Here is a 22436-nt window from a genome sequence, read left to right as displayed (position 1 = left end):
GATGAATGTTAAAGAGGGTCTGTGGCCAATCCGCGTGCGCCTCCGGGAAGCGGCGCTCCACACTGGCAGAGTAAGTCTGATGACGTAGCCACTCTCCAATCCGCATTCTGGGGGCGGGACTCAAGTCGGGCGGTGCAAGGCAGGAGGAGGAGACCGCCGGGTGGAATCACGTCACCTGGGACTGGAGCCGGAAGCTACGTCTGGCAGTGAGCGCCCCCCAGCACCTAAGGCTGCGATGGTGAGTGAGGACGCATGCGCGGGACTACGCGCCGGGGGTTCGGTGTCCCTGCCCCCCCATCTCCTTGGTCGCCCAGTCCTGAGCCTGCACTCCGCCCTCACCTCCTATCCGCCCCGGGACCGAGAGGGAATGGAGATGGAGGGGTGGCGACGTAGAGGGCTGAGCAGGGGACGGTGGGAGGGTGTACAGAGGCTGGGGAGTAATCTGAGGGGGAGCGGCGGGCCACAGGTGGAATTGGAGACCGGGCTGAGGGGAGTTGTCTGTGGGGTAGCAAAGGTGGGGTGTGGAAGGCCGGTGGAGCCCAGGGGCAGAGAGTGAGGACTGACGGAGGCTCAGGAAGATCAGTGTTGAAGGCCATGTAGAGGGAAGAGGGTCTGGAAGGGCCCTGGCTGGGGAAAGAGGCCTGGGGGGCCATTGTCAAGAGAGAGTCTTGGGTTTGCCAAGGGCTGTTCTTGGGTTTGCCAAGGGCTGTTCTCTTAGCCTGCTGCTCACTGATTGCATCTTTACCCACTAGACTTCTGCACTGACCCAGGGGCTGGAGCGAATCCCAGACCAGCTCGGCTACCTGGTGCTGAGTGAAGGCGCAGTGCTGGCGGTGCGTTTTGGAAAAGGGAGGGGGGGCTCCTCCAATACACATCGCCCGATGATGCCTTCTAACGTTGCCCAGTTTAACCTGATTTGTCTCTGTTCTTGATTTTTACCTGGTATCATGCCTGGCATATAGGAATTAAATTCAGGAATTAAATCAATTAATCTATCTCTGGAATCTTAGTCCTGTAACTGTTTTGAGGTAAAAGAGGTTTACTGACTTTACCAAAGCCAAAGTAGTTACAGGTTTGTTGATAACTGACATTACCTGAGTTATTCTTGAGTATGTCTTTATTTGGTATTTATTGAAGAGGCTTGGTATTTTGTTCTGCAGTACAATATAGTGTCAGTGCTCTAGAAGTTTTCAATCTAGCTGGAGAGACAAGGCTTAAGGTTAAAAGTTCAGCTAGAGAGACAAGGCTTAAGGTTAAAAGTTCAGCTAAAGTATTGCACGTGGTAAAGATAACTGAAGGAGTCCAGAGAGTGAAGGATTCAGCCCTTTGTGTTATAACTTGTGTTTTGGCAAGGAAACTTTCTTGGAAGAGACAAGAATTCAGCTGGCCTTAAAAGATGGATGGTTGTGAACAGGCAGAAAAGAAAGAGCATATTCAGGGCTGGGAGGTGGACATATTTGCAGGAGTGTGACATCAGCCTGTCTGAATTGCTGGTGGGTTTATGTTGAAAAGATTTGGAAATGTTTGGGGGAAGAAGAGGATATGTTAAGGAAAGATCTGATTGTGGAGGACTTTCAAGGCTGGGTTAACACCTGTGGATTAATCTTGGGGGGTAATAGGAGCTTTGAAGGGTTTTTGAACAGAAACATGAGCTGATGAAGTGATTGAGTGGAATTGTTCTATTAGGTGTAAAGATGAGCCGGAAGGAGAGGGATTCAGAAGCAGGGATGCTGTTGCCAAAATCTAGGCATGAAACAGCTGGTGGCAGTGAGGAGCAAGGAGAGAAGAGATTTTTAAAGGAAGAAGCGATATGTCTTCATAATGACTAGAGATAGGTAATAGAGGAGATAACTTTTCCATGCTGTAAGACTTTGAACTCAAGCCTAGAATTATGGTGCCTTAACAAACAGGGACTTAAGAAAGGAAGTTGATTGGGGAGGGGGAGAGGTAAGGGGAGTTTTGGTGGCTCAACTTTAAACACTGAGTTTGATATAGAATAATAGCAATTAAATATATAATGCTAGGAGTTATTCTAAGCATCTTGCTAATATGTTCTTGTAACCCTCACAACAAGCCCATAAGATAGGTATTGTTGTCCCCAATTTACAGATGAGGTAACTGAGGTACAGAATGTCCAAGAGAGCAAAGTGTGCTGAATTTGACTCAGTGGGAGGCCCATATTGAGGAGGTAGGAAGAGGAAGTTGAGATCATCACGAGAAAAGAGGAAGCCCAGGCCACTGTGACATCATTACCCAAGGAGTAGGAACGGGTTCAGGGACAAAGGGGATGTTATGTTTCAGATTCTGCAGACAGGGCAACAAACAGGAAGACTGAGGAAAAGACGGCGCCTGGGACAAGTCTGTGGTGGGTGGGCACTGATGTTTGAGAATGTGATTTTATCAAATAAGTGGGAACAGGGAGAGAAATCAAGATTCAGGGATTAGGAAAACAGCGTCAGTAAAGAAATGGATGAGAGTCACTGCTTCCCAGGAGGAAGCCCGGTATTTTAAGGTTGACAAACAGGATGGCATCAAGAGGGGCAACAACGTCACAGGGCAGTTCTCAGGTGGGTCTAAAACCGGGGGTGACCTTGGGGTATTGGAAAGTGGAGGCAGGTTACAAGTGCTAGAGCCAAAGTGTCCTTGGAATTTTCTCCCAATTCTGTTCCCTAATTCCTGCCATCTTCCCTCCTCTGTCTGCATGCAGTCATCTGGGGATCTAGAGAATGACGAGCAGGCAGCCAGCGCCATCTCTGAGCTGGTCAGCACGGCCTGCGGTTTCCGGCTGCACCACAGCATGAACGTACCCTTCAAGCGCCTGTCGGGTGAGCCCCTGGCCCTGGTGACGGTGTTGGGGGGTGCTGCTCCCCGAGGCTTCTCTTCTCAGGGAAAAGCACCTGTCTCCTACCAGCCGCCCACCACCTCCCTGGGGTCCCTGGTTCTGGCCACTCTGTTCCCCTTGGTATTCACCCCTGCATCAGAATTATGAGAAAGCAAGAGAAGGGGATTTAATGGAGACCTCCCATCTTCAAATCTCTGAGCTTGGAACTGTCAAATTTCTTTGGCTTTGGAGCCCAGCCAGTTTATGGTGACCCCCAGGGAGGCCTTCGCACCCCACTAACTCTCTGCTCCCTTCCCTCTCCCGGGGCGGGGGAAGGTGTGTCTCCCCTCCAGTGGTCTTTGGAGAACACACGCTGCTGGTGACCGTGTCGGGACAGAGGGTGTTTGTGGTGAAGAGGCAGAACCGAGGCCGGGAGCCCCTTGACGTGTGAGCCTGCCAGAGGGCGAGGGGCAGAGGTGGATGGGGCCGTGAGCCTCTGTGATGAGGAAGACGCAAACCTCCCCCCGCCTCTCTCTTGATTGCCATTGAGAACTAAGGCTGTCTGCTCACCCACTTCCCCACCCCTACCGGGAAGGGCAGAGGCTTGGGGACTCTGTACTATGTTAAGGAGAGTGAGGGCGAGGGGACCTCCCTCTCCTCACCTTCCCTCCTAATAAACGTGAGTCTGATGTTCCCAGGCCCAGGGATGTGTCGTGTGTATTGGGGGAGAAGGGTCACACCCCATGTGTCTTCCAGCTTCTAGGGCCTCAGCCCAGAGGAGTGGAGCAAGGCCACCTCTAGACATCTAAAACTGGGACCCAGAAGAAAAAGAAAATGGGTGGGAAGGGAACTGAGGGGAGCTATTTGGTGTACATGCTAAAGGAAATCTTTCTGAGCCCCTGGCTCTCTGCTCCTGCCACCAACACACAAAGAACAGTCATTCTTCTCCCTCCTGAACAGGTATTTAATAGTCTTATTTCAGTTGGAAGCAGTAGTTGGAGAATAAGTTACAGGAACAGACAAACCAAAAAAAAAACCCCAAAAAACCAAAAAACCCCACATAAAGTGCTTCAGACTGCAAACGTAAACATGAGGACGAGGGGAGGCCACCAAGCTCTCTCCCCTGACCTGAGACAGGAGGGTCATGTCATTGTCGGGTCCCTTTACCATCACCACCCTCTGATCTCAGCCCTGCGGGTGGGAGGGAGGGAGGGAATGTCAGAGGCAGGGAAGACAACTTAAAGGAACGAGGAAAACACTTTGTAAACTTAGAACCAGGGTGCAAGGCAGGGGGCAAGGGAGCTCCTGGAGCCCTTGCCTTGGCCGAGGGGTGGGGCCAGCCCCCCCAGGAGGTCCGGGAAATACTGCTGGCTTCACGCCGCATCCATCCCTGTCCATTTCACAGCTTCTTCCCTCGTCCCTCATCAGCAGACACAGACAGGCGGCCCTGAGGGCGTCCTCACCCTCGGTGGGAGGCATCCCAGGGGAGGCACAGCCTGGAGGGAGCACTGCTCCGGGGGCTGTTGATTTCCAGGAGTGTGAGAGGGAGGAGAGCTGGATGGCGCTACTTGACGGGCTCCACCACCAGGACCTTGCACTCGCGCTTGGCGATCTTGTCCAGAGAGAGCACAGCCTTGTCCGGGGGCAGGTAGAGGGGGCGGCTGACAGGCGAGGCCACGGGGGGCGTGATGGCCCTGCGCTCCATCACGCTGCCCGACCTGGGGGAAGGCAGAGGCTATGAGCTCTGGTTGGACCCAGGGCCCCTCCCTGCTCCCTCTCCAACTCCAGCCTCTACCAAGTCCACTGGCACCCCTCCCGCGGTTCCGTACCTCATGAGGTGGCTGCGGGAGGGCTGTTGGTGGGAGAAGGACTGAGAGCGGCCCAGGCTCGCCTGGTGTCTCTCGACCAAGTCCCGGACGGCAGGGCTGCTGGGGCTGCTCTTGCGAGAGAGAGGCCGGGCCTCTGGCGGAGGGTGGGACACGCTGGCGGTGAACTGCAGCTTCAGTTTCATGTGCTGGCTCAGCTGGGGTAGGGAGACATGGATCAGCCACCCAGCTCGGCTTCCAGGCCCCGGACCTCCTTTCAGGTCATCTTCCCCACTTGACAGGCTGAAGTCGGATCTAAATTCCACCTTCCCTCCGGGCGGCTTTGTAGCACCACCCATTATGCTTCAGCCACAGAAGCCAGCGGCCCTGACTCCTTCCACCTGACGCTCTGCCTCACCCAGCACACAGCCTGGCCCCCACCAGCCCACCTCGAAGAGCCCCGTCCTCAGAGCCTGGAAGGCCACACTGAAGGTGAGCGCGCTGCCCTTCCGGGAAAAGCCGAGGTTGTTGAGGGGTGTATGGCAGACAATGGAGTCCAGGGCTGCCTGCATGGCCCGGCGCTCCTCCTCACACAGCTGCTTTCCTGGGGGGGACAGAAACAGGGGCTGGGAAACACATCTGTATGGTGTTCCTCAGTTTGCAGAGGGCGTTCACGAGCACAGTCTTGTTTTGATCCTCAGAGCCACTCTGTGGAATAAACTGAGTATATGCTATTGTTTGCTGAATTTTATAAATAACAGTAGCTAATACTGTGTATTGAGATCTATTCTAACCACTTCACATAATATTAACTCACTAAGTCGCTGTAACAGCCCCACGAGGTATTATTTTCTCTGTTTGAGAGATGAGAAATCTGAGGCTCAGAGAGATTAAGTAACCTACCAAAGGTCACACAGCTAAGAAGTGGAAGAGGTACAAGTCAAACATACCAGGGAGCCCAGCTCCAGTGTCAAGGCCCTTAAAGTCACTCTGCCCCGCGGCCTCTATGAACTCTCCATTGTGACACCATGGAGACCACCCCGGTTCAGAGCCGAAGCAGCCGGCCACAGTCACCCATCTCTGTGACTGCTCCCCTTCCCCTCCCCTCCTTCGGGACAAGGTTAGGCCTGGCAGCCACCTACCAGCCTGGGCGTGCTCCGGGGTCCACACGAGCCTCACAGCAAGGAAGTCTTGGAGATTGTTGAGCAGCGTATAGGTGACAGTGAAACGCTCGTAGGTCCGAACAGGGGACTCACAAGAAGCAGTCATCACAAAGCACGGGCGGTCCAGGCGGATGCTGGGCAGGCTAGAAGCAATGAGAGAGAGAGGGAAGCAGGATGTGTGTGTTTTGAAACAAAGACAAACAGGATGGTACCCAGGCGGGGCCAGGGTGGGGTGTCCCACAAACTCACCGGTAGTGGGTATAGATGCTCTGGGTAAAGGGCAGCTTCGGCGTGGACCACTGAACCACAGCGATCAGGGGAACTTCTAGGCCCTGCCAGAGGGACAAAGGGAAACATCATATGTATCAGAGGTTCCCTCTCCCCTTAGTCAACCCCCTGGCCTCTTCCTCCCACTGCATTTTCTCACCCTTTCTCCTGAACACACCAGTCTCGTATACTCACCTCCTTGGCCCCTGGAGGGGGCTGCTCACCCCCTCTGAGCTGGAACAGGAAGTTGTGTTCCTCCAGAGCACTAAGCAAGCAGGGGAAGCAGCCAGAGGTACCAGGGAGCCGGCAGAAGGAGCCCATAGAGACTTCCCCAGATTGGTGACTAGTTCAGAAGAAAGGGACCAGAGCTGGATCTTTCCACACCAGAGCTCTCGGCCCTGCCCCCATCCCCACCACTGTGCGGCCCTGCCCCTCCCCAGGACCTCACCAGACATTGTCCACCAGCAGCACAGAGCCATCGGGCATGACAGGCAGATAACTGGCATTGAAGTTTGGGAGAATGCGGATATCCCAGATGGAAATTTCCTCCTGGGAGGAGCTGTTCAGCACTGTCGGAGGTAACCAGCTCAGCTCAGAGTATCTGGACCCCTTGGACCCCACCTTTTCCCCCCTAAAATGGATCTATCCCCACCAGAGTAACTGACACCCAGTCAGTGCCCTTGCTGCTGCCCAAGAACTGAGCCGCCAATCTGCTCACCCTTGAGCACGGTCAAGTGTTTTCCAGCCACAGTGAACTGGCGACATTTCAGAACTGGAGGAGGCAGCAGAGTCAGCAGGGTGCTCACTGCAGGAGAGGGCGGAGGCAAGAGATGATGGGCTGGGTGAGCCTCATTCCAACCTACAGTTCTAATCTTGCTCTTCTCTCCAGCTTGGGCACTTGCCAGTATCACCCCTCCAATGTCCCCCAAATTCCAGACTCCAGCATTTCCTCTCTGCATTCTCCTCCCCACCTTGGGCCTTGAAAGCGCTCTGCTCGCCCCGGAAGGTCTCCCCAGGAGATCGGGTTTGCAGCAAGCGCAGGTAGCCTTGATCTCTGACCTCTGGTGCCTCAACCTCCCGCTTCCACACGGTCACTACAATCTGAGCACAGGGGACACAGGACCACAGTCGAGAGAAAAGACACACAGCCAGCCTCAGAAAGGGCGTCTGAATTAGGACAACAGCTCCACCCCGTGCCAGCCTTACCTTGGCCTTAGGTGTCCCTGGGGGCAGTCTATCCAGTGAAACGGTGAGTGGGAAGATGACCTCATCTGTGGACACAATTGGTTCCTCCACAGGCAGCTGGGTTGTGAAAAGGGTGAAGAGGTCAGAAGAGTCAAGGCCGCCCGCAGCGCCAGCGTTCCCTTTAAGATCCGCGGTACGTGGTTCTCGCCCTCCCCTCTCCTCACCCGTCATCGGCCTCCCGCTTCCCTCCAGCGTCCCTCTCCCCTCCGGTCTTTGGAGCCCAGCAGACCGCCCCTCCGCCCTGTACCGTGTCGCCCCGAGCTCCTCACCGTGGTCGCTCCCCCTGAGGTAGCAGGGCCCGGGCCGTGGGTGAGGAGGGGGCTGCAGCCTCGAAACAACCCCCCACCACCAGGGTCCCCGCCCCCCGGGGGTTCGGAATCCTGGTCGCCGGAGCCACCGCCCACGGGCGCCCCTCCGGCGCTGACCGAGGCCAGGGCGGCCAGGGCGGTCGCCAGTTCTGCCCAGGCCCCTCGGGAGCCCAAGCCCGGGCCGCCTCCGGCGCCGGACCCCACGCCGCCCCGGCAGCGCAGCACCAGCAGGAAGCGGACAGTCTCCCCCAGGTAGAGGTGGTTGCGCCGGGGCAGCGCCCGGTACCGGCCCGGGTCCCCAGCCAGCTCCGCGCGTGGTGGCAGCGGCACGGCGGGGAAGTACATCGAGTAGTCGCACTGGGACTCCATGGGCGGTGAAGGCGGCGCGGGCCGGGGAGCGAGGTGGGCCGTGGCCGGCGGAGGGCGAGGGGGCCGCTGGGGTGGGCCCGGGGAGCCCCGAGCCCCGACCGGTGCTGCGCGCGGCCGGACCGGCCCGACAGACCAGCCGGGGCCGGGAACCGGGGCAACGAGCCCGGAACCGAGACCCCGTGGGGCCGGAACCGGGGTGCTGGGCCGAATGACTGGAGAGACACCGGAAGCGGAAGGGAAGGGGCGTGGCCTCGGAGGCGCCGGAATTTGTGGGCGACCGGATTTTGGACAAGAGGAGCGGCGTGTTCCCGTGGTTAGCCCGCTGCGTGAAGGGTTTAGGTGAGGCTGCACACAGACCCCTTCTTAGAGAAGAACTATGAAGAGAATCCCCTCCAACCCCGTTTCTCCCAGGAAGATGCTCCATCCCCTTCCCTTCCGCCCTATATAGAGCAGGTCAAAGTTTCAAATTATTTATTCATTCAACAAACATTTCATAGTGAAATGAGTATAGCCCAGTAACAAATATTTCATAGAGAGATGGACGCGTTATTCCTATCCCTTGTGTCCCAAACAATCTCTGCCGTACTCCATGGTTTGCTCCTCCAGGGGGGCTTTGAGAGTGCTGTTTGGACCTGGGGGGGGCACGAGGTGCTGGGAAGGGAAAGGGGAAAGATGGGGGGAGGATGCTTCTAGGACTAGGATTCCTCGGCACAGGCTGGAGGACGTGGGGCCCACATCCGTGCTAAGTTCCACTGGTCCTTTGGGGAGCAGACATGGTCTCTGGGGGAAGCAGAAAGGGCATGTGGCTGCCTCACATTCATCACTGTGCCCCTGTGGCTCAGCTGCTTTTCAGCCTAAGACTTAGTGGCCTGCTGCCTAGGGGGAGGGTAGCCTTGAAGTCTTGAGGGGCACAGAGACTGTTGGGGGGAACTGCTTGGCATCTAGTTTGTCCTTGTACTGTAGCTCAGGGGTAGCCAGGCGCTCACACTCCTCCTGGTCTTGGAGGCTCAGGCCACTCTGAAGCACGTAACCCAAAACCTTACCTGATCCAAACTGGAAAGGGCGGAACCGCCGGTCAGTGATGTACTTGGGGTCTAAAGCCTCACCCCCCACCAGACAGTGTTTAGCCAGGGCCTCTCGGCGAGCCCGGAGCTCCGCCACAGCACTGTCCAGCCGGCTCTGGCCGTATTGCTTTATCCGTGCCCACAGGCTGCGGTTGAAGTGAACATAGAGAGCCCAGTCCAGGTTGTTCCAGGCTCGGGCCCTTGCAGACAGCTGCCTGTCCTCAGCAGTCAGTCCACCATCGCCGACAGCACTTCCGCCCTGCCCACCTCCAGCCTGAGCGTTGTGCATGAAGCCCACCACATCATCTAGACCCCAGCACAGGGCATCTGCCAGCAGGACCAATGACTCGTCAAAGTACTCGGCCACCAAGACCAGGTCAAAGACAGAGTCCAGCCAGGCCAGATTCCACTGGATGAAGGATGAAGACCTCAAATCTAAAGAGGCAGAGCTGGACGTCTGGCTGTGACCATCAGCAACAGTGGGAACGGGATGGAAGAGAGCATTGGGATCCAAGGTGTGGGCTCGCAGGCCAACACCAGAAGGCAGCTGTGGCGGGTTGGGATCTCTGGGGGGATGAGGATTCCCTCTCTTGGTCCTCATCTCTGGGGGAAAGGGGAGGCCAAAGTCAAACCATAGCAAGTTGCGTGCATAGTGGTCCCCACGGGCCCCGGGCTGGTAGAAGGCTCGGGGATTGTCCAGGAAGGCAGCCAAGGACGGTGATTTGCGGAAAGCCGATGATGTGGATTTATAGTAGGAGAAGGCAGAGCGGGCCAGAGCCGCTGGGTCTCGGACAATGGAAAAGAAGAAGCTGTCAGAAGGCATGACCTGAAGTACCTGCAGAGAAGAGGAAACAGACACAGGGAGAGAGAACTAAGCCAGGAAGAAACTAAGAGCAAACCCAGTGCCCACGGATCCCCCAGGCTCCTCCAACCTCCTTCTGACAGCTCTCCTGGGAACCCCCAGCTTCCTTCACCAGCTACATAGATCTTGGGTAAGGCACTTAACATCTCTGAGACTCAATTTGCTTATCTGCAAAAGGGGGATCCATCATACCTTCCTTCCCAAGTGATGATGGAGGTTACATGAGATAAGGATAGGAAGGAACCTGGAACATGGGAAGCTCCTGGAGAACATTAACTTCCTTGGGCCTTTCTTTCTGCCTCGGTCAGTAACACTTCTAGGAATCAAGCTTTGTGTTCACGTCTCCAACAAAAACCTGAGTGCCTACTCTGGGACTCTGTCACAACTCCAAGAAAGGAGCTGGCCTCAGGCCTTCTCAGGAGGATCACTGGCAGCAAATAGGGAGGAGACAGAGCAGTCGCAACGCTGTCTCAGGTATAGGCGTCAGGGGCAGGCCAAGCCCAGGATGGCCGAAGGACAGGGCACTCCTGGGGCTCCTTGGCATCTTGCAGAGCAAGAGACACCCCTGGAATGGGCACTGGGGAGCCATGGCCACTCGGTAGGGTGCTGCTCTGAGGCCTAGGATGTGTGATCCCACTTCTGGGCAAGAAGGAAGGTGGGAATTGGGCTGAGCCACACCCTAGCGTGGTCCTTCAGGCAGATCCATGCCAGAACTCAGCTCTGGGGCTCCTTGAAGGGTTTCTGCCTCTGAACGCGACCTCTGTCATTGAACCTGACTCCCTGACAAGTCTTCCAGTCTGCTCTGCCGATGTGGGCATGCCTGCAGGGCGAGCCTGTGAGCTGTATGTCTCTTTGAAGGCATAGGGAAACAGTGCAGAGAACGGTCTGTGGCATCAGATGGACCTGGAATAAAATCCCAATTCAGCCATTTACCAACCCTGTAACTTTGGGCAGGTTATCGAACTTCTCAGAGCCTTCTCAGAGCCTCCATCAGTAAATCTGGGTTAACACTTACCTTGAAGGATGTGGAAGTGTGGGGAACATGGGAGGTAGTGAGGGGTGGTGACAATCATCCTAAACTCCAGAGGAACCTGCCTCAGTGACCTCTGTCCTCGCCTCACTCCCAGCAGTGCCCCCTCGCTTCCCATTAGATCACATTCATGCTGCTCAGCTGCTTTCTCCTGCTCCAGCTCCAACAGGACTGCCTTTGCAGCCACCACTGAAGTTCTACCACCTACACACGCACACACACCACTGCCACCATGTCTTTAAGATGTTTTGCTCTAAGAACACCTGATATTTTCCTTACTACAAAGTCATGTCCACCCTTTCCTATAAAACCCACCTCTCCAGAAAGCCCCACCTCTTTTGATGAATATTCTCCCTACAGTTCCAAATACAAACACACATACACACGCACACAGCCCACAGAAGGCACTTTGACTTTGCAGCAGCTGGGCCTGGGTTCAAATGCTAGCTCTGTGGCTTTCCGTTAACAGAGGCCTGTCACTGAGCCTCTCTGAGATTCAACCTTCTTATCTGTGTAGTGGAGACACTTATAATGCCTTCCTGGCAGGATGATGGTAAGATGACTATCCAGCACCCAAGAAGTATTCAGTGAAAGTTCGCTCTTTCCCTGTATGTGTTCATTTGCCCATTGATTTTCTTCCTCCAAGAGGGGTGTGTGTGTGTGTGTGTGTGTGTGTGTGTGTGTGTGTGTGTGTGTGTGTGTGTGTGTGTGTGTGTGTGTGTGTGTGTGTGTGTGTGTGTGTGTGTGTGTGTGTGTGTGTGTGTGTCTGTGTGTGTCTGTGTGTCTGTGTGTGTCTGTGTGTCTGTGTGTGTGTGTGTACGGATGACCTGTGAGTGCGTGCACTCATCTCCCCCTTTAGAACTGAGGCTCCGGGGGTTGGGGGTGGGGCTGGGACTGGGGCTTGGCATGTAGCTGATCTTCAAAATCTGGCAGACGTGGTGAGGGGAATGAGATGCAGCCAGGTCAGAAGGCAGTGACTGCACAGGGCCCTGGTAGTGCCAGTGGAAGGGGCTAGGAAGGGCCAGGTACCTGGAGGGAGGGTTGGCGGGGTGGGGTCAGAGTTGGCGGGACACTGATGCCAGCAGGATAAATTGGTCAAGGAGAGAGACTGCAGTAAACTCTAGATGGAGAGGGCAGAACTTCGGCTGCCAGAAAATTCTGAGGAAGGGACAGCTGAGGAGGGGGCAGCAGGACTCACCTTTGTGGCCCCCATGCCCAACTCTTGGGTGAGGGGATGCCTGGGGACCCTCCAGGCCTGGGGTCTCTTCCCCTGGTGGTCTTGGCTACAGGCATGAGCCCATCTCTCGCCAGTCCTGTCCACCCCCTCGACACTCCTCACCTCTTTCAGGTTGAACCTCATGTGATGACAGAGGATGTGGAAGGGGGACTGGGTGCCTCCACCCTGAGGGCGGTAGCCTTTGACCCGAGAGGCCTGGAAAAGCTTTGGGTAGCCGAACTGATAGCGGGCGGGGAGGGCGAAGCGCAGCCCGTGTCGGTCCCCGTAGCGGTGAAGTAGACTGAGCACAGAGCTGCTCCCGGATTTATGCGTCTTCAGGAACACGAGTCGCTGCCGTGGCAGGCAGGATGGAACAGCTGGTCCCGGGGTTGAGGCCCAGGACTGTCGGAGCTGCAGCCCAGGTAGCCTGGGGAGAGACGGGAGGGGAAGTGTCGTGTCCGTCACCAGCAGGTAGATGAGTGTCTTGAGGAGAAAGGACGAGGGCGTGGAGCATCCTCTGAGTCCCCAGGAGTCACAGCCCCAGGTGGGACGGGGAGGAGCAAGTGGGGGGGGGCATCTGTGGGGCGTTGGGACAAGATGGGAACTCACCTCCTCTGGAAGGGACCCCCCCAGAGCTGGAGGGCAAATCCGATGGTCATGAAGACTCCCAGAGCCACCCCCAGGCTCCGAGGCCCCCAGAGGCGCATGGTCCTGGTAGGAGACAGAGGGCCCATGTGGCACAGGGAAGGGGGTTGCTAGAGCGGGGCAGGGCAAGGGCCAGGCACAGAGGCAGAGACAGCTTGAGACAGCCGTGCAGCCGCGGAAGGCGCCTGTTCGAGTTTGGGGGTTCATTCCCCAGGTCTGCTCGCAGCCCCGGTTGAGTCTGCCCCCTGAGTTAGCAGATTTTTGCCTCTGTCAGCGTCTAGAAGGGAAATGAGGGGGAAGGAGGAGAGTCTAAGGAGGGGGTAGAGCCTTCTCTCCTGCTGCTGCTGCAGCTGAGACCTCATTCCGGGCAGGGGGGCAGCGGAGGGGGGAGCCCTCTCTACACCCAGATCTTCTAGGTGCCCCACGACTGCTTCTCTGCTGTCAACCTGCAGCTCCTTCCAACCTCCACTGATAGCTCCTCACTGAGCCCCAGGGATTTGGAAGGCAAGGGGAGAAAGATCAGACCGGTCCGCTCATACCAGTGAAACAGACATCACCGGGCCCCTGACCACCTCCTCTGCCCCTCTGTCTGTGACAAGTCGGGCTGAAGAGCCCCATTCTGAGGCTGAGAGGAGAAGCCATAAGGAGCGAATGAGGGCCAGACAGGGCACCAGCTTAGGAACCCAGGGAGGTGAAACGACAGGAGCAACTTTGTAAAGAATAAGAGCCGACCAGCTCATCTAAGCTCAGGTATGCTTTCCCTCTTGGCGCCAGGCAGAGCCCAGTGTGTGAGAGGGCCTGGGGGGGTATAGGGTTGTTTAGGAAGCCCAGATCCCACACACCCCCATTCCCACTTTCCAACCCCAGCAGTGCACCCAGAGGGGATTGAGAGGGTGGGGCTGGAGAGAGACTGCGACACAAAGAGACAAAACCCGAACACCGAGCTTCAGAATTCCTTCCCAGGCCCCAGCTTCCCAATCTACTGAGAGTCCAGACCTGCCCCTTCAATTCCAACCCGCAGCCCCTCCACCAAGCCCCGACAGCCCCCTTCCAGCACGAGCCCGGAGCGACCCCAGGCAGAGAACCCACGCTGGCCACCTAGAGACCCGCCCCCTCTGGCATCATCCCCCAATTTCCTCCCCCAACCCAGCCTCCAGGATCCAGCCCCGCACTGGACTCCTTCCTGTGTCCAGATTTCTTCTATTCCTTCCATCCATCCCTGTCTCCTCCCATTACCCCCGATTCCAGCCCGCAGTTCCCTCCAGCTTTGGTGACTGCTCAGTCTGTTGCCTGAGTCGGCTGCCTCTGGGGTTCTCTCTATGAAACCCCCCCAAGTCTCCTCCCATAAACTCTAGAGTCCCTCCACTGGCCGAGGCCTCGGCTTCACATGCCCACTCACCAGGCCACCTGAGGAGCAGCAGGGAAATCGGGGTCTGGCCCTCCCGCCTGCTCCAGCCACCGCCCGGTTTCTCGCTCGGCTCAACTTTCCCCCTAAACTTTCTCAGCGCCCAGGCTCCTCCCCCTCCCTCCCTTTGTCCCGCCAGTCTCTGCAGCTGATTCGGCTTTGATCGCGTCTCTGGGTCTCTCCCTCCCTGCACCTTTCCCTCTCCTTCAGGGCACCCAGGCTGCCATTGGAAGACACCAGTCCTACCCTCCTTTGGCACTTAGGAATCAATTATACTTTTTCTTTCAGCTTTCTGCAGAACAAAAGCCTCATTCAGGCGACCAAAGGAAAGAAGGAAAGAAGAAAGGAGAATGACAGACAAGAGTTGAAAGCAGACATTGTCAAGGACATGACAAGGTAGCCAGAGGCTGACACAGAGAACTGGGGCCCCGACTCTGACGGCAGGGTCAGTGGTGTGGTAATATTAACGGTGGCTTGGGTCCAAAAGAGTTTTGCAGTTCCCTCCCCGCAACTCTCCCCATTTTGCAGATGAAGGTGCTCAGACCCAGAGGGTGGACAGCTTGCCCAAACTCAATCCCAGGGGACAGGTTCCAAGATAAGCAGGCAGAAATGAACTGCTGGTCACAGAGGCTCTGGGCTAAAGGTACAGAAAGTCACACATAGGGTCCAATAAATTAGCCATTTATTTATAGAATAAAATCGAGTCGAACACTGAAACATGAAACGGGGAAGCTTGTGAAGGATGTGGCGGATGGCAGAGGCCATGAGATATGCTTTTATTTCTTCTTTCTTTTTTCTAGTTTAAGAAAGTGATACTGAAAAAACTCGATAGAACCCGACCCATAGATCCTGACATCCTAGTCCCCTGCCCTGCACCCCGCAAACACCAGCTTTGTCTGTTTCTGAGACTGGGTGCCCCCACCCATTCCCCACCTTCAACTTCCTTCAAACCCCTCCCCCCGCAACTCTAAAACTCCTCCCTTTTTCTCTGTTGGGGCTCACCACCAGCCCAACCATAGAGGCTGGGTTAGAGAGACCACACCTCCTTCCTAAATAAATACCCCCAGCCCCTCCTCCCCAGATACCAAATGAAAAAATAAATATAGTGAACACCCATCCCCAACCCAACCCACCAATGGAAATCTGGATTTGGGGCCCCAGCCATTCACCAAAAAGTCCCTCCTCTACCCTCTCTGCAGCCCCCTCCGACTCCTCCCCAGACCCAGCAGACGAGGGAGGAGGGGATGGGCCACGAACCCTTCTGATGCCAGGGCACCCCTCCCCAGTTATCGAGGTCCGAGCAGGGCCAGGGCTGAGAGGAAGAGAATGAGGAGGGGTTGGGTGTGAAAACTGACAGACGTCCCTCCAGTCCTGCTCCTGTCTTGGCTGTGGCGGATAATGACACCTCCTCCTTTGCCCCCAGCACCATCCCTTCGAGGAGGGCGAGGAGGCCGGGCCGGGGGGGCCACAGCTGCTGCCCCAGCCATCCAGTCATCTGCATAGTGCTGTCCCTCTCCAGAGCCACTAGCGTCCTCTGCAGGGAGGAGGAGGATCGGAAACAGACAGGGATGGAAAAGAGAGGTAGCAGGAGACAGAGAGAGAGAAGGAGCCACAGGCAGCGAGGGAGAGAACTCGAGATAAAAACAGTGATAGGTGGAGGGGTGGAGGAGCAGGCAGGGTGAGAAGAGGGAGAAAGCGAATGACAGGAAGGTGAGCAGAGAGATCAGACACATGAGAATGAGGGAAGGCAACGAGAGACAGGAAGAGACAACGAGGCAGACAAAAAGGAGAGACAGATGGAGAGAGAGGATAAACAGGAAAAGAGAGAAAACAGACGTACACAGAAGCAGCGAGCAGACGGGAAGGGGGGGAGAGACAGAGACAGACAGTGGGAGAGAGGAAAAAAATGGTTGTCAGTGCCTTGTTTCCCTGGCAAATTCTACTTTGGGGAGCCAGCCCCATGGCGCCCGCACCCCACTTCCCCACCTCCCGGGATTGCCCACTCTTAGGAGCTTCCCACCGTTCTGTAAGAGTGTTTTGGTGTCTCCCCCAGGGAACCATGAACTCAAGGATAGAGACCCTGTCATTGGTGCTCTACCCCCTACCTTTGAGTAAAGCGCTCAATACGTGCGTGTAAAATGTGTGAGTCAATGAATGGATGGTAACGGAGAGACGCCAGGGGAGGGACTACAGAAAGCAGGGGGCGGGGCTGCGGGTTGGCCCGGGTCCAATCGCGGAAAGCCGGGCGGAGCGAGGCCCTCGCGGCGGCCCGGGGCCTCACCCCAGTCCTCCAGCTCCAGGTCGCGTCCCAGGGCGGCCGCCTTCATCCTGGTCGTGGCCGCCCGGAGCTGCAGCCGCCGCCTCCGCGTCTGGAGGTCGGGGCTCGAGGCTTCCGCATCCAGCTCTGGGTTGTCGATCTGCCCGGCCTGGGGACCCCCGACCACGGGCGACAGGTACCTGCGAGCAGAGCAGCCCCGGAGGCTCCCGCCCCGCCCCCGGAGTCCGCCTCGCCCTCCCGCCCGCCGCCGCCGCCGCCGCCGCCGCCGCCGCCGCCGCCGCCCGGCTCTCACCGGCCCCGCCCAGCTCCGGTCCAGCAGGGCGCCGCTTCCTGGGAGACGTCCGCAGCCACGCGGGGGTCCCCGCACACTGTCAGGGGCAGCCCGGCCCAGAAGCCCCTCACCCGGCCCAGCCGCTCGCGGAGCTCCCACACCTGGACGCAAAGAGAGCCCGGGAGGAGCTGGTGCGCGCGCCCCCCGCCCACCGCCGCGCCTGCGCCCCCGCCTGCCGCCCGCCACTCACCAGCCGGGGCAGGCTGGCGCCCGCAGCCGTCGTGGGCCGCTCCTCCTCCGCCGCCGCCGCCGACCAGAGCCGGCCCACCTCCTCCCGGGGGGCTGGGGCACGGCGGGCGCGGGCCGGCGCCGGTTGGGGGCTCCCGCATTCCTGGAACACCTGCGGCACCGGAAAGAGACCCCACAGACAGTCGTCCCGCGGTAAAAACTACACTCCAATACTCCAATCGCCCCCGACACCCCAGTTTATCCAGAGGCCCTACAGTGTCTCACTGACACCCTGCACTGTACCCCCAGCCTGGGGCCTCCCCCTCCACCCTTCTCTCTCCGGTCCTCCCGCCAACTCCCACTCTTCTCGTGGCCCCTGTACCTGGGCTGACAGCCCCACGCTGTTTTCCTGCAGATGCATCAAACCCTCCGCGATCTTCACCCCGATGGACTGTGCTGCTAGCTCAAAGGAAAAGGGGCCCTGGATCTTCTCGGCCAGGAACAGGAGACCATCTTGAAAGAGGGAAAGAAAGAGAAAGGGTGAAATGAGGGGACATCCAGGGAGATACTCACTGAAGTAGGATGTTCACGCAAATCCTGACCCCGGCCTTGGAGGGAAGCAGCAGGTCTTAGATGGGGGAAACTGACATGAGAGGAGCCGCTCCTCATCCTCTCCCCTCAGTACCGCTTAACACTCCCTCCCTGGTCCACCCTGCCCACCCCCACACAGACAGCCCTCCCAGGCTTTCCTGAATCCCCTCACCCAGATAGGCCCCCCAGTCAGGATCCAGTCCCTGGCTGCTGATACAGCCGTGGGCCACGTTGAGGCAGAAGCCCCGGCAGGGTGGCAGCGAGGGGACCCCCCGACAAAGGGGGCAGCCTGTCAGACGCATCACAGCCCGCTTGCAGCCTTCGGACAGCGGCATCTGGGAGCAGAGAGCAGACCTGTGTCATCCACGGTTGGCTGCCCTCAGCCAAGCCTGGTGCTGGGCACAGAGAGAAGTCAAATGCCCCACCCCACCTTTCCCAGGCTCTCAGTGTAGAGCTGGATGTGAACATCTAGGACTGATGACCCCGTGTGGTAGCAGGAGTGACCCCAGGACTGCCACAGATCAGAGGAGGGAGGCTCCTAGGGGCCAGGTTGCAGATGCTGCTTCTTGGGAGAGATGGGGCGGTGAGGGATCTGAGAAAAGGTTCAAGGACAAGACTGAGCCCATCATGGTTGGGGAGAGAGGAGGATGAGGATGCAGGAAGTAAGGCTGGGTGGTCAGGGAGAGAATGAGCAGTAGAAAGAGGGCCTTGAAGGCCAGGCCAGGAACCTGGCCTCCAGTAGCAGGGAAGAGGGAGCCACTGAGTGGTCCTGGAGAAAACCAGGAGGGCCAGTACTCCAATCTCAGAGATGCTATGGAGATGAGCAGGCCTGTAGAGGCTGGCAGGGGGTAAGAGTCATCAGAGGGTCAGAGGTGGGAGGAGATCATGGGTCATGACACAAGGGAGACTCCAGCCTTCCTGATTTACCCTGGGATGCCAGGGCTTCAAGGCTGATATGGGAAGGCCCCAGGCCTCTCCTGCCAGCTGGCACCGGACTCTTCTTCATGGGCCCTCTCCTGCTTCTTGTCTCCCTCCCTGGGCCCTGCCCATACTCAGGCTCCCTCTAACCTTAAGCGTTTCGCTGACCACATCTCTTCCGGTCTCCAGGCCCTGGATAAAGGCCCGGGCAGCCACCAGGGCCCGGGTTATCTGGGGGAGGGGAAAGAAGGTGAGAAAAACCACAGGACTGTTGACGGTCAGTCAACACTGGGACCAAGAGACTGCACCAAGGGGATGAGCAGGGGGGTGAGGTTTGTAGGGTTATCTTGGGGTGGTTAGGAGTGTTAGGTGGTCCCGGGAGGCAGGTTCAAGAGGATCAAAGGAATCACAGTCTAGAAGGACCCAGGGGAACTGGGCTTGGGAAGAGGTGGAGGGATTACATTTTACAGGGCTTGGAGATAGAGGGGCTTGTATCAGAACAAACACTGAACCCGAAGCCAGGAGACCTGGGTGTGAAACATAGCTCTACCACGTATTGGCTGTGAGACCTTAACCTCTGGGAAGTTCAGTTTCCTCATCTGTAAAATAGGAATGCTAATATCTACCTCCTAGAGTTATGATGATAATTAAATGAGAAACTATAAATGAAAATTCCTCTTAAATATTAAGTGTCTAATTCACAGTTAGTTGAACCAGAGGAAGCCAAGGTATTGGGATTAGGGAGGAGTTGGCAGAAAGGTGGGGTGGGGGGAGGCAAGAGCAGGTGAGTGGGTCAGTAACTTGTGTAAACTAAGACACAGAAAGGGGGCCATCCAATTAAAGGAGACCAAGGAGCACTGGGTCAGGCAGAGGTGACTGAGGCTCAAGATAGGGGTCACCAGGTCAGACATGGCTGCCATGCAGGATAGAGGGATCACCAGGTCAGGGGTGACTGGGGCATGGAAAGGGGGTCATTGGGCTGGAGGTGAGTAGTATATACTTCAGAGGTCACTAGGTCAAAGGTGGCTGAAACTCAGGCCTTGGGGCCCCTCACCTGCAGGCGGAGGCGGCGGGGTGAGTCCCCAAAAGGCTTCAGAGAGTCATCAGCAGAAGAGGCCAGGCGCGTGAGGCAGAACAGGTAGTCAGGGGAGAAGATGTACTGTGGGTGCAGCAGGGGGAACATTTTCTCCAGGAGCTGAGCCCAGAAATCCACCAAGGCATCATCTAACCCCTCACCGGACCTCTCATAGTAGTCCCGTAGCCGAGAGAACAGGCCACTGAACAAGGGGGTGTGCTGGGCATACAGGCGGCCGAAGGAGCGCTGGAAGAGCAGGGACAGGGAGTGCTCGGCTGATGAGAGCATCTCCCGAAAAACCTCTGTGGCAAGTGCAGAGAAAGGGGTGTGAGGTGGGGTAAGGCCAGAGAAGGATGGAAAAGTGAAAGGGCAGAGGCAGGAAGAGATGGGCATGGGGAGAGAAAAGAAAAGTGAGTCAGAAATTAAGCAACTCTTAGAGGTCTGGGCAAATTGGAGCTGGGGGTGGAGGGCAGGACCTTGAGAGAGCCTAGGGTGGGGATGTGGGGGCTAAGCCAGGGCCGGAGTGCCTTAGGGATAGAGTCAGGAGCAGGGACGGGATGCTTGCTCGGGTCATGAGCACAGAGAGGAGGTGCGAGGCCAGGTTTGGGGACGCCAGGTCCTCACCATCAAATCTTCTGTGCCGGGCAGCCAGTGTGTGAACCAAGAAGGAGCCGCTCTCTTCCACCAGGCCTCGGAAGGTGGCCTCAGTCTCCCAGGTCAGCTTCTGCTCTATTTCACTGGAACAGCAAGTGTACTCCTGGGGACAGATCCGGAGGTGCTCACCTGGACAGAGGAGACACGAAGGAATGGTGGGAAGTCGTGTTGTGAAACTCCTTCCTTCTCCTGCTGATCTCTGGGGGCCATCCTTTTTCTTCGAACTGTCTGGTTTCTTTTCTATTGTCTGCCACCACATTCCCACCTGGCTCTACCCCCTTCTTATTGTCCCCTCACCCATCCCAGGTCCACTGGCACTAGCGATAGGATCAAATAAAGATGGGCCGATTTAGTGATCAGAGGGTCCTAGGTAGCCTGCCTAACATCGCACACCCCAGGCCTCTAAGGACTTACAGGATGGCTTCAATGGGAAGAATGGGGTTTGGAGGGGTGGGATTACCTGGTAAGAAAGAAAGTATTGTCATAGAAGGGGCTCATGGAAATAGCGAGGGGAACAAATTGGGCTGTGAATAAAGAAACACAGAGGCGGGTGCTAATTACTAGAAAGGGATTCCTGGGGTGGGGGTGGAGTAGAGAGCTATTATCTGAACAGGAGTGTTATTGTGATCCTGGTAAAGAAGTTCCGGAGGAGAAGAGACATTATTACTATGAGACGAAAAGATTATTATAACGGCCACTCTGAAAGGGAAGAGAGTTATTGTGAGATGGGGGACCGGCCCCCGCCCCCTCCCTCGCCCCCAATTCTCTAGTCTTCCTTTTTCTCCTCACCTGAGATCAGGGCGGGAGGGAGTAGGCTTAAGCTATATCCCCGGGCGCCCAGGATCTGCCGGGTCTCAGTGCAACTCCGGGTGACCTTTGCCTCGATACCGGGTCCAGGACCAGGACCGGGACACAGAGGCAACAGCAGAAGCAGAAGAGATCGCAGCGCGTACATAGCTGCTGCCACCTTGGGACGGCAAAGTGGGTCCTAAGAAGGAAAGAAGAGCCGCCCGAACTCAGGAAGCCGGTTCTCTGCCGCGGGATCGCCCCGCCGGCCAGAGAAAGAGCGCGACCTCCGAAAACTGAACACGGAGCACGATCGCTGGACTAGGCGGCATCTGCCGAGACAATGGGAGCGGGAGCCGGACAGCAGGCGGGGCCCGGGGCGGGGCCCGGCCAATGATGGTAAGGAGCCGGACTCAGGGGCGGGGTCAAGGGAGAAATTAAGCCAATGTACTGGGGAAGCTCGGCAGTGGGGCGGGACTCGGCAGGACTAAGGAGGCTGGGGGAAGGGCGTGGCCTTCCTCGGGGGCGTGGCTATTTGGTTCGCAAGGCGGGGCCCGGGTGGAACCCAGCGTGTGGTAGTTGAGAAGCCAGATTAAAGGAGCTCTTACTAGTGCAGTGTGAAACCCGGCCAATGGAGGGGGAACTTGGGGGCAGAGGAGCGGGGCTGGGGCGGGGCCGGGAGGAGCCGAGTTAAAGCAGGTGGCCAGCGCGCGGGAGCCCACGTGACACGGCGGCACGCTGAAGAGCTCGTGGCCGCACGAGGCTGCCGGAGCGCCGTGACTGGAACGTGGTGAGCACGAGCTCGCACGCGCCCAAGCCTCGCGACAATTTGCCCGCCCTGAGACGAGCCGTTGGGCTCGCGCCTGCGCACCGCACACCCCGCGCCTTCCCGCGTTTTTCTGGAGTCTTCTGCCACCCAGAAGGGAAGCGGCGGGCGCCCGTGCCGAACTGTGGGGCTGGTGGGGAAGGGTGACCACAGAGACCCAAGGGACCCGCGGTGGTGACTCTTCCTCAACGCTGCTCGGCCAGAAGTCGCTGTTCCGGGTTCAGACAGTGAGGCTCCCCTTTGACCCAGGCGGTCGCCCTCCCCCACACTCTGGCCCTGAGAGAGGACTTTCCCTTTTCCATACCCTCCTCCACAGTGGCCAGGAATCCCAGACCCAAAGGCTGATAGTCGCTCTCCTGAGCGGTTAGACGGCTCCTCCGCCCAAATAGCGTAGCCCAGCGTTGAGTAGAGATCCCCTCTTCTGGAAAAATGGAGAATGCGAGCTTTCCGTGACTCCTTCAGCGTTTCCGGCCTGGTTCTGATGGCGCCTCTAGCCCCAAATCGTTAAGCGCGTCGCAGCCGGGTCCTTGAGGAGTCCCGTTCTAGCCTTTTAGAAATGGAAGTCTAGGTGCTTCTGTGGGGGTGGGGGGGGTTGGGGGGGCGGTTCTT

General features: G+C 57.4%; 4 protein-coding genes across 6 annotated transcripts; 1 reads left to right on the top strand and 3 right to left on the bottom strand.

The window, feature by feature from the left end:
• The first annotated feature begins 110 nt into the window (after positions 1 to 110).
• On the top strand, positions 111 to 3514 carry LAMTOR4 (late endosomal/lysosomal adaptor, MAPK and MTOR activator 4). Its single transcript, XM_060124722.1, has 4 exons — positions 111 to 238; positions 753 to 833; positions 2708 to 2825; positions 3175 to 3514. The coding sequence occupies exons 1-4, from the start codon at positions 236 to 238 to the stop codon at positions 3270 to 3272; spliced, it is 300 nt and encodes a 99-aa protein (XP_059980705.1). The 5' UTR covers positions 111 to 235; the 3' UTR covers positions 3273 to 3514.
• Positions 3515 to 3761: 247 nt separating this feature from the next.
• TRAPPC14 (trafficking protein particle complex subunit 14) lies at positions 3762 to 8191 on the bottom strand. Its single transcript, XM_060124720.1, has 11 exons — positions 7571 to 8191; positions 7263 to 7358; positions 7028 to 7157; positions 6775 to 6861; positions 6505 to 6625; positions 6252 to 6399; positions 6039 to 6121; positions 5769 to 5932; positions 5076 to 5230; positions 4651 to 4844; positions 3762 to 4539 (listed from the first exon to the last, which is right to left on the bottom strand). The coding sequence occupies exons 1-11, from the start codon at positions 7976 to 7978 to the stop codon at positions 4386 to 4388; spliced, it is 1740 nt and encodes a 579-aa protein (XP_059980703.1). The 5' UTR covers positions 7979 to 8191; the 3' UTR covers positions 3762 to 4385.
• Positions 8192 to 8440: 249 nt separating this feature from the next.
• GAL3ST4 (galactose-3-O-sulfotransferase 4) lies at positions 8441 to 14285 on the bottom strand. 3 transcript variants are annotated; one of them, XM_060124717.1, is made up of 3 exons: positions 14195 to 14285; positions 12274 to 13072; positions 8441 to 9877 (listed from the first exon to the last, which is right to left on the bottom strand). In XM_060124717.1, the coding sequence occupies exons 2-3, from the start codon at positions 13000 to 13002 to the stop codon at positions 8855 to 8857; spliced, it is 1752 nt and encodes a 583-aa protein (XP_059980700.1). In that variant the 5' UTR covers positions 13003 to 13072; positions 14195 to 14285; the 3' UTR covers positions 8441 to 8854. The 3 variants fall into 3 exon arrangements, with proteins under 3 accessions (XP_059980700.1, XP_059980702.1, XP_059980701.1); XM_060124719.1 differs by lacking the exon at positions 14195 to 14285 and having other exon boundaries at positions 12274 to 12577; positions 12760 to 13023; XM_060124718.1 differs by lacking the exon at positions 14195 to 14285 and having other exon boundaries at positions 12274 to 13238.
• Positions 14286 to 15457: 1172 nt separating this feature from the next.
• GPC2 (glypican 2) lies at positions 15458 to 21333 on the bottom strand. Its single transcript, XM_060124721.1, has 10 exons — positions 21005 to 21333; positions 20186 to 20344; positions 19541 to 19863; positions 18637 to 18717; positions 17741 to 17903; positions 17360 to 17490; positions 17000 to 17149; positions 16771 to 16910; positions 16482 to 16657; positions 15458 to 15734 (listed from the first exon to the last, which is right to left on the bottom strand). The coding sequence occupies exons 1-10, from the start codon at positions 21168 to 21170 to the stop codon at positions 15487 to 15489; spliced, it is 1737 nt and encodes a 578-aa protein (XP_059980704.1). The 5' UTR covers positions 21171 to 21333; the 3' UTR covers positions 15458 to 15486.
• Positions 21334 to 22436: the final 1103 nt, after the last annotated feature.

Source organism: Lagenorhynchus albirostris, chromosome 15 (assembly GCF_949774975.1).
Source record: "Lagenorhynchus albirostris chromosome 15, mLagAlb1.1, whole genome shotgun sequence".
Lineage (NCBI taxonomy): Eukaryota > Metazoa > Chordata > Mammalia > Artiodactyla > Delphinidae > Lagenorhynchus > Lagenorhynchus albirostris.
Note: the sequence above shows the minus strand (reverse complement) of the source record. Positions and strands in the feature narration are given on the sequence as shown.